Source organism: Eleutherodactylus coqui, chromosome 11, assembly GCF_035609145.1.
Source record: "Eleutherodactylus coqui strain aEleCoq1 chromosome 11, aEleCoq1.hap1, whole genome shotgun sequence".
Taxonomy (NCBI): Eukaryota; Metazoa; Chordata; class Amphibia; order Anura; family Eleutherodactylidae; genus Eleutherodactylus; species Eleutherodactylus coqui.
In genome coordinates this window covers 79,648,184-79,660,641 of record NC_089847.1, presented here as the reverse complement: position 1 = coordinate 79,660,641, position 12,458 = coordinate 79,648,184, and the positions used below count along the sequence as shown (strand labels likewise).

The following is a 12,458-nucleotide window of genomic DNA, read 5'->3' as shown; positions in this document are numbered from 1 at the left end:
GAACATCTGAAACTTTTTGTACATGTCTTGTTTGTATAAGCATTTTGGCTATATTAACCCATTTAGGACCAGCCACTGTATATATACGGCGGCTGGTCCTGGGCTTAGAGGACCGCCGATAGTAAAAATACAGCGGTGCTCTAAGTCTCCTGCCTCTGCAATCAGTCAGAGACAGGAACGGGTTATCAGCTGTTAGCAACAGCTGATAACCCGGAGCAGAAGGCAGGAGGGGTTTTTAACCCTTCCTGCCTTCTGCTTACCCAATATACAGTGCTCAGAGCACTGTATGGGCAAAGTGAAAGTAAGAAGTACTTTCACTATGGGAGCCTTGGGGGGGGGGGGGGGGGGGGTCATGTGACCTCCCGGGATTCCCTGCTATGCAGAGCTGGAGGATCAGACTTAGACCCTGGCAGCTCTGCAGGTGACTAATGTCACCACAGGGGTTGCTTTCCCCTATAACTAGGGCTCCTATGGACGCCCTAGCTATTGTGGGAAAGTGTCAAATAAAGTTAAGAAAAAAAAAAGTGAATGTCCCCCAGAGGTCTTATATGACGTCATGGGGGACATAGATAGTAAAAAACACAATTACATACATAAGTAAAACAAAATAGCACAATAAAACAATACATACAAAAGAAAGAATAACCCAAAGCAGACGCCAACAAAAAACATCGCTGTATGCGCCCTGTAAACCAAAACCATACATACCATATATCAAAACGTCCGAAATAGAGGAATCCATTTCCATACTTTATTTTAGTGTAAATATAAAAAGAATTTAAAAAAAAAAAAAACTATAAATGTTAAAAAAACATTTTTTTTTAGCATTTTACCCCCAATAAAACTAAAAAAAAAAAAACCGGAAAAAAAAGTCAGTGAAAAAAGATATTAAAAAAATAGTCCTATATGTCACGGGAAAAAAAAAAAAAAAAAAGCAGCAAAAATAATTTTAGTAGCTAAAGGAAAAAAAAAATGGAGCAGTAAAACTGCCACATGGGTAAAATCCCTAAAAAGTGTCTGGTCCTTAAGGTGTTAATACTACTTTGGTTTCTCTAAAATGTTGACAGTGTTTAGATATATTTTTCTTTTTTTTATAGTAAACCTGTACATTAGCATTTTAGATCATGACAAAAAAAAGTGAATAAAGTGGAATATTCTGAAACATGGAAGTGTTAGTCAGGGAATTTTAGTAACATTAGTTATGTAAAAGAATCCATGTCTTCTGTCAAGCTGTGGTCACTCTGCATTACACTAAGCAGGAGATCGGAATTAGCATAGTAAGGAATCACCGGGCTGAGGTTAAACAATGCACATTATTTTATAGTATACATCAGTAACACATGAATATATGAAATGTTGCAATCTCTCTAATTAGGGAAAGTGGCATCTTCATCACTTTCCATTGGACTGTAGTTCCCCCTTTTTTTTGCCTACGGGCTTTCATTAAGTGTTTGTAAACCTTCACAACCCGTATAAAATAGGTCTAGAGCAGTGCATGCCAGTCCAGGACATATCTTGAGGATATGTAATAGAGAAATAGTGACTCAGTGACAATAAGGGCTAATGCCCACAGACGGATTATAGCTGCGGAATTCGCGGAAGGCATGTGGCCATAGACCTGCTATGTTAAAAGATTCTCCCCTGCCCACGAATGGAAATCAACTGAGATTTTCCACTCGCGGAGGAGAAATCGCAGCATGTTGTGTGGGGAAAGTGGAGAAAAGAAAAAAAAACAAAAAACCACCACACACAGATGGCTTCAATTGCAGTCAGTGGAAGCAGTCCGTCCTGCAATATTCCGCACAGTGGGCACGGCGGAAGTATAGCGGGATCCGCATCACAGCCCAGCAGCGGTGTGTCATGTCCTGCACTGCACACCGGCTTGCCGGGTGAGACACTTGCGGCGGATATGGACAGGTGAGTATGCAGTCTCTGGGGGGGGGGGGGGGGGGGGGGGGGGAGCTGGGTCTGATTCCACTGCAATATTTCAAAGTCATCATCCACCCTGGCTGTGGGCATGACACCTAAAATCAACTATTTCTCTCTAAACCCAAGAGGCTCATGAGGGTTCCTGATTAAACGGTTACCCTCAGGGAAACCCATTGAACCGATAACAATGAAGGGAACAAAAACACCATTACCCAAACACTATTACTATTGTAAACTGAAAATTGACCTGACTATTTGAACTACTGAAAATACTAGATAAATGTGGGTCTGTTTTTATTGGTATGTATGCTAGACTCCTATGCCCAGACCGTTGCCACTTCTGCCTGATCATAAGGTGGCAACTAGACCTTTCAATCCTGTTAGGACTCCAGTACCAACCCTATAACTAGGGAACCTCAACCCCATCCCCCCTATGAAACATATTTGAACTGCACCACATTTATTTATTTATTTTTAACACAGATTGTACCCCTAAGGCTGGGTTCACACAGAGCAGATTTGCCGCATAAACTCCGCCCAGAATTTCGCTGTGGCAAATCCACCTGTGGTTGCTAATCCAGGGATTAGCCAGCCATTTGGACGAGATTTGTCAAAAATCTCGTCCACGTGGGACGGCCAATTCGTTGTGGCAAAGCTGGCAGAAACCAGCTCTGCGGTGTGGACCGTCTACAACGGAAAAACGTGCGGCCGAGCCACTCCAAAACCCGTGGCTAAGTGCCGCAGGTTTTGAAGCAGTGCTTTCCCGGCGGAAATCTTGCGTTTTTTCGCTGCGGCTAAACCGCGAGATTACCGGCGGGAATCGACCACGTGAGAACAGAGCCTACCAGTCTAGAAAAATACTGGCGCATGAATAAGGAGCTCTGACTGATCTGAGTATATGTCCACTGGCTGAAATGGATTGCTTTAGTATCCTAGAGAAAGCAATTACCAGAAATGACTGATAAATCAACTAGGTCATTAACGATGGTTACATCTATGGCCAGCTTTTAACTGGGTTATTCACAATGCCATTTTCTTCACCGCTTGCTCATTAGCTACAGATGCCAACAATACAGCTCCATGTGTCACACGCCTTAAGAAAAATCGCTTTATTGACGTGCAGCTTCATCAACAGCCTAGTTCTTGCCAGGAAAACTATGTTCAGCCCTATTCTTAGCTGTTGATTGCAGTGCCAGTGGTTCCCGATATGACAAACACCAATTGAAGCCAAAAAGGAAAACGCTAAAAAAATGTGGCCACACAGACTAAGGGCTCATTTACACAAGCGTATATACGCCACGTATTTATGTACGCAAAATTCTCAAATCTCATTGATTCAACGAGTTCATTCATATTTGCATATTTTTACTATTTCGGTCACGGCAAAAGGAAAAAAAGGAAATACTGTATTAAATATATGGAATGCAGTACGCCCATATGAATGCGCCCTAAGGTCTGCCAAAATTAGTATGTATGGCAAACCATTTAAGGCATATTAGAGATTCAGCTGATGTCGGTGGAACAGAAGGGTTGGGCATGTGAATTTCAGCCTAACAGATACTTTGATTCTAAAGGGAGATAAGCTGCTGCTATTAGTGTCTGGCAGCAGCCCAGCCCTTCTCTATTGAGAGCACGTGCCTGCTGGGCTGAACCAAACATGCATCTATATGGGTAGTCAGGAGAAATAGCTGTTTGTCAAACAAGCATTCTGCCAACAGCTATTGCAGATGTATTACCACATTGAAAGCTTTTAACCAAAGTGTTCCTTGTGTACATAAAGACACTGGAGAGAAGATATTTTGACCTCACACCTAAAAGATACTTTAACATGGTCAGATAAGACACCCAAACAAAATCGCTCACATGAGCGATCTCAGGGGACCGTCGGTCTGTGTACACACTGCTCTAACATGGCACAGAGAGAAGCAGCAGAGTTGTCGCTAGTCGAAACAACTGCAGAGAAGCTTCTCGCTCAAACAGAGGTTGCTCGTCTATAAGCGTTTGAAAGACCATCACTTCTACGTTAAGTCGCTGGCAGGGCTGTTGGGCGCTTATGTGTCCAACAGGCCTACCGTGTAAAAGGTACCTTAAGAAAGCCCTTTCTCCCAAATCAGACATGCATGTAGGATTGGCCTAGTATACATGTCAATTTCAATAGAGTGAGGGAGATAAGCTGTAACCTTTGGGAATGCTCCTTCCCCAGGAGAAAAGATTAAGCATGTAGAAATTAACAGAGGATCATTACTTAATGACAGAGGGCATTCAGATTGCCCCAACATAATTGTCCAAAGATTCGGATAAAGCGAAGCAACTAATGTATATGGCCTGCTTTAATCCTTTTTCATACAGGCCAGGAACAGATAACTAAGTAAACTCATGCAAGCATGAGCCAACAATGCTCTCTGGAAGAATGCAGTTACATTCCAAAGAGCAAAATAATTGTAAATTGACTTGCAATAAAAAAAAAAAAGGTTGTGCACCCAGTCAGGCACAAGCACTAAAGGGCAACCCTAGCTAAAACATTTTTTTCCATCCCAGCCATCTTCACCCAATTGCCTACCGCACTGTGGAGGTCTCCTCAGTGTATTCCAGCCCCTGTCTTATACTTATCAGGCACCATCTTCAGGCTGACATTTTCCTTGTCTCACATCTATCCAATGATGCACCAGCACAGCATTAGCTGAGGAGATTCCACTTTTGCCTGCTGGGGTGACAGTTTAAAAGGAGTTTTTAAGGTAGTGCCAGGCTACACCAGGGTCCGAGTGGAAATTGCTACTTTAACCCGTGTATTGGCCAGCACTCGTATTTGCAGGCGCGGCTCCGATCAATTTCGCCTAGATAAGCTATAGAGCACAGGTACACAGTCCGGAGGAAGAGCTGTGATCTCCTCTATGATGACTGTGATCATCAGTTTATGACAGAATTGCCTGTGTCCCCCTGTAAGCAGTTTCTGCGGTAGGTGTATGTAACAGCATTACACAGAGTGTGAAGCTTACTTAATTGGTGAATACATAACCCCCAAGTAGATCTGAGCTGGTCAGAACCAGGTGTTCCAGACAGAAAGACAAACATTAGCTCACATATATGCTGAGGGAAAAGCTATATAATGAATAAAATTTCACTGGAGTGGCCCTTTAAAGCTACAAGTAAAAGCTCTTGATTAAAAATACCCGATTCTATATAAGCTAAAAAAATGTCAGTCAAGTGATTAACACACATCAATACTTCATGGCATACATACTGCAGTATGCTTCAGCTGAACTAGCATCTCACCCAGCCCACCAAGACACGGGTAACAACTAGATCAATGGCACCACAATACAGCTCGATCAAAGAAAGGCTTGATACTATGTACGTTCTTAGAAGGAATGGAATAAGTATATTACTGTACAGCAGTTTTCTAGAGCGTCCCGCCAATTTCTAAGATACATTAGAACAAAACAGAATAGCAGGAATGGATCTAGTTGTTCATGGTGAAGGGACATGGGCTCAAATAGTTCCTTGTGTAGCAGTCACTATTTCTATAAACTGTTATACTCTAGGAAAAGATCTTATCTATGCAATTAAGACATTTATGACGTACTATGGTAAAGACAGTGGAAATTGGGCAAACTGTCTTAAAAAGGTCCCAATACACCCAAAAACATATTTGCCGTAGGTAATGAAAAATAACTCCCGTCATGCTTACCCCACCCTTTGTCAGAAAATTCCCTTCACAAAAGATGAGCTTTAGTTAGAGTTTATAGCAACACCGAGCCAAAAAAAAAAAAAAGGGTCCCAGGAGATCAGCCATTTTCTTTCCTCACATTTCTGTGATTGGCTGCAGGAGGAGCCAACCCCTCCCCCCCCCCCCCCCCTAATAAACCGTATTTACACAGGAGGCAATGCTACGGTTCTCCTTTTAAGTTACGCCCCTCAGCTGTAACCTGCACATTAACCCTTCAGTTGCCGAGTCAGGGAAATGGTAGGACTACAAGGCAGCCATTCCCAACAACGTCCGTCTTGTTATACTGGGACAGCAGAATGCCCACCACAACGGGAGCTACTCTTGTTGAGTCCCCTCTGTTCTGGGTCATTTGGGGAGGGGGAGAAAAATAATGGGTATATAAACACAACCCCTTTAAAACAAATTTATATCACTATTCCTTGAACACAGAAATTGGAGGGGGGGGGGGGGGGGGGGAAGCTGACAGCTTACATTTATAAAACTAAATATTTTTTTCAGTATAACTGGTGTGGCAAGAATTTCATGAACCGCTCAATAAAACCTAAGCCAGCTATAAACCTAACGTAATTAAGAATAAATGGGTTCTAGATGCCATTTTCTTTTACTGAAAGCTAGAGAATGAGATGTATGTAATATATATATTTATATATACGCACACACATACAATTAAATGCACAATAGATAAGGAAGACTTTATAGGGAGGATACATACATGCCAATTCAAACTTACATAAAGGTAAAAGCAGGTTAAAAAGTCAGATAGCCGTGCATTGCAGCAATGTGTACAGAGAGGGCAGGTTGCTTTGCCAAGAGCAAGTTGCACATGCGGTGAGTCAAAGATGTGCCGCTGGGCATCACTGATGCAGATCTGCAATGGGTATTAAGACATCTAGAGCATGCCAGTGGTTCATGGCTCATGCCAGTAGTGCATGCCAACAACAGATGATTGGGCATGAATGGTGTAAGTCAAAAATGTGAGGATCATGCCAACGGTGCATTGGATAACAATTCTTCTTTACCTTTTAAAGTTGTAATAGCAACAGCAGATTCGAGGTGTAGTTCTGCTTGATTGAGTCGCTCTTTTAATTCCAGAAGATGGGTACATTGGGGAGACAGGATCTCAGGAGAAGATTCACGACTTTCTGAATTCCAGTCTTGCACCCCAGCAGCCAATGCTTTAAGTGCTTCAATTGTAAGACTCTCCTGCACTTTATCTTCTAAGGATTCAGACTCTGAATAATATGTAGTTCCTGTATGAGTGTCGTTGACACAAGTCTCTACCAGGTCAACAAAACCTTCATTATGTGGAGAGTCAGGGGTCTTTGAAATTGTGCTGCTTAGCTTCTCAGAAGCACTACTGGTTAAAGGTAATGTGTTGGAATTGATAGCATTATCAGACTTGATTGCTTCGCTCCTAGGTTCATTCTCTTGGCGGGTATCACTGAGCTCAACCCAGCCATCCTCTGCATGGTCTTTTGGATCTGCGACCGAAGCCTTGACTCTCCACCCAGCATCTATAACTGTGTCATCAGACTCTCCAGAGCTATCCAAGTCTTCCTCTGCATCTGGCCATCGAAGATCAGCCTTTGAATCGTTTATTGATGGCTTAAAAATTTCTTCTGTGCCTTCTTGCAAAAACCCAATTTGATGGTCAATCAATTTAATAGGTGCTTCCAAAGTAGACAAATGTCCAGGCTCAAAGTCTTCTGGTCTATGTGTTATGACATTCTGCATGGAAAACTTGCTCATAAATGGATCCTCCTTACTAACATAAAACCTTTGGTCTTCATACTCAGCTAAGAGTGGTTCATCGGTCCCAGGAGATTGGGCAGAAATTTGTGAAAGTCCATGGTTAATAGCTTTGTCTTCACAGTCCTTTAAGTCAAAGCCTGAGCTGTTGGCAATCATTTCAAAAGGAGATCCAGGAGATTCTGGACTGGGGTGTTTAGGATGATGTTCTGGAGAAAAGGGCGTCAGAGAAAAGTCTGTAAAGTGTCCGACTAATAAATACGGTGGCTTAATGACAGGGCAAAGACTTTTACAACTAACTCAATGATAGCAATAACAAAGAGTGGTCAGAAGGGTACAAGAGGGCGTGATCTACAATGCCATATTTAGATGGTCCTTAGCATCCCCCTGTTGCATAATTTTGGGAGTTTAAATACCAGTACATATCTGAGTGGGTAATACAGAACATCTCCAGATCATTAGTGAATTACCATCACTATACAAGTACATAAACACTTATGGAATATAGCAGAGTTTCTTATTCTTATATAAGGATACTTTATTGGCAGGTTAAGCTGTAGTCTTACAGAAAATACATAATTTATCACAGAAGGATCAGTTCTGAATAACCATCTCAGATCCAGTTAATACAAAACAATGCATATACTATCCACCGCCTCACATTGTTTTTAAGGTTTTCGTTTATTTTAGCTTACGTAAATGTAATGCAGAAAGCAGTTATAAACTATTACAGAGCATAAATCTAGAGTCAGAAAAAGGTCCCAAAAATGTCTAGCTCTTTAATGTAGGAAAAAATCCTCTAAAGTCTATAGGGGTGCATAAGTCACACAGAGGCAGAAAGTGGCCTCCCCCTGGATGGTAGATGTTCGTTTATCACGGAGTTCAACCAGAAGACATATTGTGTAATATATTTTTTTTTTCATCCCCTTTCCTTTCTAATATTGATACCACTGTATGACATCCATTACAGGCATCAATTAAAGTGTATATTCCATGATGTACATGTTTAACAGATGCCATTATAGCTTATGGGTGATAAATGTCCAACAGTGGCATCCATAGGCTGTAACTGCATCTGTTTAAGGCTACATTCACATGGGCAAGCGTGATATTGGGCCAAGAAACTCAGCCTGATATTGCACTTGCCAACATGCAATTTTCACAACGATGCATTTTTGATTTAAGAACAAAAACGCATTGCTTCTGTGAAATTGTGATCTTCACGCGTGCGAAAAATTGTGTTTCCCAGGCCCCATAGGAAACGATGGGAGATTCCTCCCGTGGGAACAACCAAAATTGCAAATAAAGCATTACACAAAACTCACGCAAGTTTCTCGTTCGTTTAAATAAGCCCTAATGGAGGCATTAAAAAAAAAAAAAGCTCATGACGTTCAAGTTTAAAGGGAGTCTGTGACCTACTTTTAGCTCTATATGCCAAGCTTCTGGAAAGTAGGTAACCCATGGAGTCCAGGGATACAAGTTTTATACTTACCTTCCCAGTCGTTCCCCTGATGTGAGCACTGAAAGCAGCTGCTGAATACCATTGAGCGACACTGCTAAGAAGTGCATTAAATATAAAATTGGAATTGGCGGACTACTTAGGCTTCATGCCCACAGCCATGGCGGAATCTGCTAGCAGAATATTGCAGCAAAGTCCGTCACAGCATCCCCCCAAAACTCTCATACTCACCTCCTGGATCCGCCACGCTGTTCCCATCCCTTGAGCCAGCGCGCATGCGAAGTACAGCGCGACGCGCCGGCAGTGTGGAATGACGTGACTGGCAGTGTGCTACAGCGGAAGTATAGAGTTACATCCGGCTTCCATTAACTACAGTGGAAGTTGGCCGCACATTTTCCCGCGGCAAGTAGAACATGCTGCGGTTTTGTTTCACGCTGCAGAATTCCACAGCATGGTCATTGAGCTATTAGGTTCTATTGAACCTAATAGCTCCGGGGTAACGCAGCGGCTTTCTGCCACGTAAAACGTGGCAGGCATCTGGCTGTGGGCATTAGCCCTTAGTGTCGCTCAATGGCATTCTTGCTTATGAGTGATAGAGGCCACTGTTAGGCATCCAGGAGAAGGAACAGGGAAGAATGAAGAAATTCTTGACTATGCCATTTGATGGAAAAAAAAAAACGAAAAAAAAATAAAAAAAAACTTAAAGGGGTTGTCTCGCGAAAGCAAGTGGGGTTATGCACTTCTGTATGGCCATATTAATGCACTTTGTAATATACATCGTGCATTAAATATGAGCCATACAGAAGTTATTCACTTACCTGCTCCGTTGCTGGCGTCCCCGTCTCCATGGCTCCGTCTAATTTCAGCGTCTAATCTCCCGATTAGACGCGCTTGCGCAGAAGGGTCTTTTCCCTTCGGCTCGGTCCGGCAGCAGCGGCGTTCTGGCTCCGCCCCCTTCTACTTGTCATCGCGTGGCTCCGCCCCGTCACGTGTGCCGATTCCAGCCTCCTGGTTAGCTGGAATCGGCACACGTGACAGGGGCGGAGCTACGTGATGATGCGTACAAGGGGCGGAGCCAGAACTCCGCTGCTGCCGAACCGAGCCGAAGGCAGAAGACCCTTCTGCGCAAGCGCGTCTAATCGGGCGATTAGACGCTGAAGTTAGACGGAGCCATGGAGACGGGGACGCCAGCGCAGGGAAGGTAAGTGAATAACTTCTGTATGGCTCATATTTAATGCACGATGTATATTACAAAGTGCATTAATATGGCCATACAGAAGTGCTTAACCCCACTTGCTTTCGCGAGACAACCCCTTTAACTAGTGCAAGTTGCAGTAGAACGTGTGGTTTTGCCATGTGGCACACTACTGTAGTGCGAGGACTCAGTCTTGAACATAATCGAATATTTACATTGAATTCCAACATGCAGACATCTTGAAAACCGATAAGGAAGAGATCTTGAAAGTACATTATTTATAGAGGATAAAAACATAAAATGTGCCAAGCATTTTCCGAAGACAGGAATACCCCTCCGTCCCCTTCCCAACACGATGGTCACAGGGCCAGTAAGTAGTGGTTCGGTGGCTGAGTGCACTTCATACTTTATGGCTGTCAGCTGTATTCAGCAGCTGACATCTGCAATTTGAGCTGGCTGCAATGGCATCTATTTAACCACTGTGCTACGGTCAATGTTGAATGTGGCATCTAAGCCATTAGTGGATGGTGGAACCACTCATCTGTTGTGGATTACCATTTGTAGCAGTACTGGTCCACACATTAATCCTAGTTCAATGGGGCAAATTAGGATGCAAATCTCCAAATCAGGATTCCAAGCCAAGAAGTGACATGCACTCCTTTTCTTTCAACAAAGCTGATTTGAGGTCTGCGAAGCGAAGACTAGGGCACGGATTTGAATTAATACACCGACAGATTTTGCTACAGATTTTATGCAGAATCTGTGGCAAAATTTGTCATGTGAAAGAATGATTTAAAGCATACCTGGAATAAGTGCATTATCTATCTTAAGAGAATAATAAAGAAAACGGATGCAGACTGGATGGACCAAGTGCTCTTTCTGCCATTAACTTTCTAACATAGCCTAGGGCTGTGTTAGCAATTGTGTTAACTTAATTCTGCTTTGTCATAGGACAAATACGATGGACAAAGACCATAATGAGGTGCACTAGGTTTCTGTCAAGTCAATATTTTTACTAACAAAAAAAATTAGATATCCATCTATCCGATGTGAATGCTGCACAACAGTATCTCACTATCTCATAGATGTGAATGCTGCACAACAGTACTATATATTTACAGGCATTGATGGATAAATTAAATATTGTCACATCAAATATTGGCCATAAAACTAATCCGAAGTCTGATCTCAACCCAAGAAGGAATCCCTAGGACAGAGCAACAGAGGCATTTACTTTTGCTAGAAATAACATACAGGTTTGGCCAACAGCCATCCTATGTCTACATCCAACTTTAGATATATTAGACCCCCTGTCCATGGCTGAGGAAGATTATCGCCGCGATATTCCGCCACGGGGGAGGAGGGGGTAGTGCTGTCAGGCTCACCGCGAAGAATCGCGGCAATTTAAATCCCACGAGCGGAGAAGCGCTAGGATTCTCCGCTGGTGGACACTGGCACCACACTTTCCATAGGAACGCTTTGGAAAGCTTTTCCGCGTGCCATTTATCGCACGTGGATCATCACCGCTGGACAGACAGCCTTAGTTATTTCTCGGTTACATCTGTTTAAGACAACAGATGACCATTTACTGCTTCTATACTAGGAATGAGAATCTGCAAGCCTGATCTAGTAGAGGAAAAATCTGTCTCAATGTATCAGATAGCATAATAATTCATTCCAATGTAGTTATATTAAAACACAGACAAATTCGGTATTGCTAGTTTATGTAACACGCACACCCAAAAGGAAAAAAAAAAAATGGATCTACATCATTCCTCCTCACCCTGCAATTCTTTGCACTGTCAGTGCACACCTTCAGCTGGTGGACTCTAGTGAGCGCCACTGGTCAGGTGATGTGCAAGTGGCATCACCTGCGCAGTGGCACTGAACTCACTAGAGCCCGCCAGGTGAAGGAGAAGTACCAACGGCGCAAAGCATTGCAAGGCGAGAGGGAGCACTGTGGCTGCTAAAATCCACTGCAGATAAGTGGCTGATTCTGAGTCAAATCCCACAGTGATCGTACAGAATGACTCAGTTTCTTTTGCGGAGATGCTGCGGATTTTGCATTTCTGCTACGTGTGAACATATTTATATGTAGAAACTTTCTTTTCTCTAGATGTAGAAGATACCTCTTGTTATAGTATACTAAGGCCTCCCTTACACACGCAGACTTGAAAAAGCAGCGCTAAACGCTGTACAAGGCTCCCATTCATTTCAATGGGGCTGCTCACACAAGCGTCAAAATCAACTTTTTTTTTTTTTTTCAGCCCAAACAGTGGCATAAGACATGCCAGCGCTGCTGAACCCAGGCCGAATCTGCAGTAAACGCTGCGTTTCTGCAAACACCTGTGTGCGGGAGGCCTTACATGGTATGTACCCGGTCAACAGTAAGAAGGTAG

The 12,458-nt window shown here is 43.0% G+C and overlaps 1 protein-coding gene across 4 annotated transcripts in view; it reads right to left on the bottom strand.

The window, feature by feature from the left end:
- Positions 1-12,458, bottom strand: part of RTN3 (reticulon 3) — a 39,483-nt gene that overhangs the window by 16,556 nt on the left and 10,469 nt on the right. For 2 of the 4 annotated variants that reach the window (XM_066582759.1, XM_066582760.1), the window contains exon 3: positions 6,335-7,614. The exons of the other annotated variants lie outside the window; for them this stretch is intronic. In XM_066582759.1, coding sequence (XP_066438856.1) covers positions 6,638-7,614 — 977 coding nt within the window. In that variant the 3' untranslated portion in view covers positions 6,335-6,637. Of the gene's footprint in view, positions 1-6,334; positions 7,615-12,458 lie in introns of those variants that run through there. 4 annotated transcript variants of the gene reach the window in all.